This window comes from Rhipicephalus microplus, chromosome 4, assembly GCF_043290135.1.
Source record: "Rhipicephalus microplus isolate Deutch F79 chromosome 4, USDA_Rmic, whole genome shotgun sequence".
Taxonomy (NCBI): Eukaryota; Metazoa; Arthropoda; class Arachnida; order Ixodida; family Ixodidae; genus Rhipicephalus; species Rhipicephalus microplus.
The window spans coordinates 44,616,833-44,622,832 of NC_134703.1; the positions used below are offsets into that span (position 1 = coordinate 44,616,833).

General features: G+C 43.9%; 1 protein-coding gene across 1 annotated transcript in view; it reads left to right on the plus strand.

Annotated features, from left to right (window-relative positions):
• Nucleotides 1–5,546, plus strand: part of LOC119172632 (uncharacterized) — a 47,328-nt gene extending 41,782 nt beyond the window's left edge. The window contains exons 4-8 of the mRNA XM_075891857.1: nucleotides 707–840; nucleotides 2,105–2,315; nucleotides 2,572–2,705; nucleotides 4,378–4,600; nucleotides 5,264–5,546. Of these exons, the coding sequence (XP_075747972.1) occupies nucleotides 707–840; nucleotides 2,105–2,315; nucleotides 2,572–2,705; nucleotides 4,378–4,600; nucleotides 5,264–5,340 (779 nt within the window). The 3' untranslated portion in view covers nucleotides 5,341–5,546. The remainder of the gene's footprint in view (nucleotides 1–706; nucleotides 841–2,104; nucleotides 2,316–2,571; nucleotides 2,706–4,377; nucleotides 4,601–5,263) is intronic.
• Nucleotides 5,547–6,000: the final 454 nt, after the last annotated feature.

Sequence of the window (6,000 nt, forward strand, 5' to 3'; positions counted from 1 at the left end):
GACGGTCGCATGCACGGAAGCAAGAACGAACGGACTGATGGATGCTTCGCCTCACTGATCATCATTCAGTCCGTGGATATGCTGTGATTTTTTTTTCCTAATAGACGGTGATAGTCCTGTTGGGACTACATTCTGCTCTCCAATGACTGAGTACCAAGTACTTTAAACCATTCAACGCCTGTTTTCTAAACCCCTGGACTTTGCAGCAGCGTCATACTGAGTAGAAGAAAAGAAACAAGGAGGTCGTAACGAGTAGATTGCAATCAAAGTATTTTATTCGCCCACAATTGGCTCACACCGCTCAAAAGCGCCGCTGTGTACATTCTTAAGCATGCTATGGGATGTATCCTGTATCATATTAGCTTACCGTAATGAAACGACGATGAAAATAAATATCCGTGCCTACCACTTGACTGTGCTGTATACACACAATTTACATTACTTGTCATAATTGTGAACTCAGCTCCTTAGTGACCACTGTATCAGAACTACAGGCATTGCAGGAAAATCCTGGGTGACTCTGCCAGAGAATCACAGCTGGAATCATTATTTCTGTTGTTTTTCGGCAAAGAAACTTTTTCCTCGGCGTGTGCAGCTTTTGAATTGTTAGTACGCTCTCTCTTTCATTCGCTTAATGAGAAGAGTTCTTTTGCTAAAGCTCGTGTAAATTGGCGTCTCAGAAACATCTGTCATTTGTATTATTCAGTTATTCCCGATCAGCCACCCAAGATACGAGGCACGCGAGCCAAGTACGAAGTCGGGGAACGTCTTGATGTGTCCTGCAGGGCACCGTACTCGCTGCCAGCGGCCAAGCTTCTCTGGTACATCAACGGCCATGAGGTGGGTAAATGGCTATTGTTTACAACGTTTACATTCGATATCCGCACAGGACCAACGAAGTGGCGAGACAGGCTAATAGTTGTCGAGAGCTTGCGTTGTGGCATAGTTGCGATGCGAAGTTGTCACTGCATGTACAACCGAACTATTCCTACCTTTCTAGATGCCTGTGTTGTCTTTTCTTTCTTTTCTTTTTTTTTCACATGTGCCGGGCTAATACAAGCTTAGTTGAAGGAAGAACTCTTTCTCTTTATTTGATTGTTGTTGTTTTTTTGCACGTCGGTAGTGGGTACTCACAACATTCATGGACACAGGCTCAGAGTTAATCGTAGAGGCTGTAGTGTTCTTTCGCAGGATCGTGATCAACCAGTGGTAGTGTCATCTACGTAGCGTTGATGAAACAATCATGCGACTGTCGCCTTCATGTATCTGTCACATATACGCGGGCATATTCGCCAGCCTCAACGAACATAAACATTAGGGTCAGGGCCGTAGCTTAAAGGGTAGGACTTCTAATTCCCCCACCCCCTAAATTTTTCATGAGTTTGCTTGCGTATATGTACACGTACACATAGAAATGCACGCACGAATATATACATAAAGAATGACGTAACCCAACCCTCCCGAAAAAGAAGGCCTGCTACGCCCTTGATGTGGGTATATACGGCAACCCTAAACGACTACCTACGGGCAGTATTTCGCTGGTAACATTTGTACTCACAGTGTGAGCAACGCGCATCGTTTTGTACTGCTTCTCGTATAACAATATTCTTTAACAAAGACCCGAATAACCTGCCATATATCGATAAAAATTAGTGTCATCGCGCAAACATCACTAATTTTATTGCGCACGAAAAACGAATCATAAACTTTTGAGACAACTTTGTTCACTATTTGAGACGTTTGTTCAACTCTATGCGTAACCTCGCCAGATGCCAGAAATATAATATTAGATTGAGTGATAAGGTTAGAAAAGTAACCACGTGATAGGCCCGTATGACACCTAATAAGCGTGATATGAGATCTATGAGAGGTTATATCATACATCAGCAAAGTTAAACCACATGGGGACGATATTGATGACCTGACTAAGTGGCTAATCTAAACATTGTTGAGCTATGTGATTGTGAACTGTGCCTTATCCGTTTCTCTCACGTTTACCGCTCACATAGCTTGTCAAAATAATGGCTCATTCTATACTCGGTTTGCGATATATTCTTAAGGACGTATCAGCATTAGTTTCTGTTGTTTCTCTTTACTTTTGCAGGTTCCCTTCAGTGCCGTTCATGAGCTGGAGACGCTGTACGACTCGGAAGGGCTGCAGAGTTCGGCAGTTCTGCTGTCATTCGTCCTGCAGCCTTACCACATGATTGGCAGCTCGCTGCGGCTTAAGTGTGTCAGCGTGATCTCAGAGACATTCCTGACATCCAGTGAAGAGCTTATCGTCGGCGACACGGTGCCCTTCTTACCGTATCCAGGTATGCTTTGATAAACAGCGAGGAAACCTAAAAAAATATTTTCTGCGGCTCTGACTCGAGTCTAAGGAAGCCATGTTTTTTAAGGAATGCTGAAATGCATATAGATGCATCCACTTTCTTACAAAAAGACGCTTCAAAATTACGAAAGGACGCTTCGAAAGTACGTCAAGTCTTTGTGGACAAATGTTACTGCACGTCGTACGTGAATCTTTTTTTTTTCTGTGCCTTATTGGATTGCCTCGTGTTCTACCTTTAGAGACAAGTCCGCACAGTCCTAGAATCGACGGTGGTCTGCCAAAGTACCGGGTCGACGACCTCGTGAACCTGACCTGTAGATCTGCGGAGTACGATCGGCCTCCGGAGTTGAGGTGGTTCATTAACGATAAGGAGGTAAGCAAGCGCACAAAAATACTTTAATTTTGAAGCCTGTTGGCGATGTACACAGTCAAGAGATTACACTAACGATAAAGTTGCCTGAAGAAACACTTTATTACAAAAAAAACTGAACTCGTTACACAGAAGCATAAAGTTTCCTAAATATATACTAGAAGGAACTCTGGTGCAGGTGTCTATGAGATCTGCAACGTACAGCACTTCAGCGAGAATGGCAATGGTAGGTAGTACACGGATTTCTCTAATATTCATACTTCTGGCTCCGTGGGTGTTCGCATGGCTTGGAGCGGGATAGGACGTCGTGAAATATATGCTAATAGATTGCAAAGAAAAAAAGAAAAAAAAAGCTCCGTCATGGGGCGTCGAACCAGCCACCTCTCGATCCCAAGCGCACGGCGTGAGCCACCGTTGAGTTTCCTATATATACACTAGAGGGAACTCTGGCGCTAGTGTCTATGGGATCTGCAACGCTTCAGAGAGCATAACAATTGCGGGTAGTACACGGATTTACCTATAGTACTTGAGTGATGTACATGTACTTGAGTGATGGAGCTGCCTGATGATTAGCCTGCATGTTTCCTTGGTTTGAGTTTCTTTGTTTTCTTTCTCCCAGTTGTGTTCATAATGCGTATCCAGGCATTGCTGTAAATGCAGGCAGTGTTTGCCTATTTGAAATGAGTTACACATGTAATAATTGATTGCGCTATCACCTGACATAGATATATACTGGCTGTTTTGTATTTGGTTGGACCCTCCCTGTAAGAGCCCTCAAGAAAGGGCTGACAGTATTATGAAATAAATAAATAAATAGCCTTCGTACTTTATGTTCATTTTGGCTTAGCATAGCTTCAAGCTGCTTCGTCACTAGATACAATTGAAAAATGTTCAGCAGTATCACTTTACCATCCTGATCATTTAAGCGTACCATACCAAATCAGGTCACGAAGTTCAAAAGGGTTCGTTCTTTCCTTCGAAGCAAAACCGAAACACAGCAATAGAAAAAGCCACAAGTGTGATTCACCGCTTGCAAGTACGACGACTAGGCAAATCTGCTTAATACCCATCATTCCCATGTTCACTGAACGATCGCAGTGCCAGAGTCCCCGCTAGTTAATTTTAGGAAACTCTATGCATATGCACAAAAGTAGCCACTTTTGTTGTTGTTCTTTCTTCTCTTTTGTGTCGTCGTATAGCAAGCCTGTTCTATATTGAATAGTGTGCTATACCTACGCTTGGGTTTGACAGCTTCATAGAATGGCGGCAGTACTGTTTGCAGCTTGTCGTTTGCAAAGCACATTGTGATAAAAAAAACATGAGCTACGAGCACAACCCATTCAATTCCTATCTCTTCACGTCAACAGACAACTCTTACCTCTTTTATCCAACACCTCACAGATCATGGTCTTCCTGTCCTCATACTGCTAGAAGCGACCTCCCGAACAACATTCTAACGCCGTTCAAAAATATTGACATGGAGAACCGCAAAGTCCCTTTCTTTCACACATATCGTAATCCCTGCGAATGATTGGAACAGAGCTGTACAGCAGTGATCGCGAAATGTTTTTCTAAGTGCAATCATAATTTTCACGAGAGGGCCCCACTCGCCATGACCTTCTATTCTCCATCAGCGAGAACCGAAAATAAGCTAATGGCATGTTGCCACTCGCAGGCTCGCCCCGAGTACCTGGTGAGGTACGAGCTCCATGGGCACCCGAAATATGCCGCGTCACTGGGCCTTCGGTTCAGAGTGAGGCCCGAGCACTTCGAGGATGAACGCATGCACCTCCGCTGCACGGTAACGTTGTCGAACGTCCTCAACACCAGTAGTGTGGAAGCGAACATCAAGAACAAGCACCGAACCATGTCGGGATTCAGAGCAGCTAGCAAAGACGGTACGTGGGAGTGCTCTGCGTGGTGTGTAGGTAACGTCCTCGGAAAGTTTTCAGTGCTATTGTTTACTGATGAATACCTAACGTCTCAAAGAGGAATAGGTTTGATGACCATCACGCTATCATACAGCAGACTTGCTAATTTGAAAGGATTTGTTTAAAATAGAAAGCTTGTATAGAACCCGTGACAATCCATTTAACTTCACCAATTTTTTCGAGACCCGTGTGTTTAAATTTAGGTGCATGTTAAAGAACCCCAGGTGGTCGAAATTTCTGGAGCCCTCCACATTGACGTCACTTATAAGCATAACATAATTTTGGGAGATTAAACGTGATCAAATAGTATTGTTATTTGTCTTTTCTTTTACTGTATCTCAGAACAACTGACTGAACCCGGAGGTAAAAGCTGTACTGCGCTGTCTTTGAAATAATGTTGGCACTAGCGTTATATTAAAAGCTATTTATTGTATATTTAGAAAAAGGTCCCGTGTATGCCTATTGATTTCATTGAGCTATTATAAGAATAAAATAACACGTGTAAATAGTAAATTCTAAATAAAATTCTGGTAAACCAACCATTGTCAACCCTTTTAAAAACCTCGTTCTACGTTTTTCAGTTTTTTTTTCTTCCTTTTTTTTCTCCCTTCACCATCTTAACATGCGCAGCCACCAACGGGGGAACCAGAGCGCTAGCGCCATTGCTGTCAAGTATACTGGTTTTCATCACCCTGCCGAGGCTGTGAACGGTGGCGGTAATCATCGCGCTAAGGGCCAGCAAGAATCCCCTGCCTCCACATCAACCCTGCTTCTTTCTCGTGCGTCTGCTCTACGAGGGCTTGTGCGCTATTCTATACGACAGCGTTTGTGGCCACTCGCTCAGGGCCAAGGACACTCGAACAGACCTGGACTGGTATAGCGAACCGAGCCTCGGGCCATGGTGGGTGCGGCAGTTAAGAAAAGAAAAACTAAACGACGGCAGGACAAGAGAGTGTGACACTTGCATCTCTACAACTTCGCGAATGTTCGGTATGCGTTGTGCTGGTGCCTTTGTTTCCATGAACTGTCATAACAACTGCGTGTTCGTAGACTGGGACAACAGTGCTGTGTGCGACACGACACAACCGTATTTTTTTCCTTTTTTTTTATTAAAAGCGTTGATGTCTTTACATCATAACGTTACCTCGCAGGAACGAAAACCTGATGCGGCACTTGGATTCTACCGGAACCAACTAAGTACCTACTGGAGTAGTTTAAGCAGGTAAGGTGTAGTGCTGCTAATATCAACGGTTAGGTTTTTGCGCCACGGTTGCGGCATTTTTGTGAGCGCGAAAATGTATACGCACACATGTATTTGGAGTTATGTACGTCTACCTCAGCTGGTCGATATTTAACCCGGACTCACC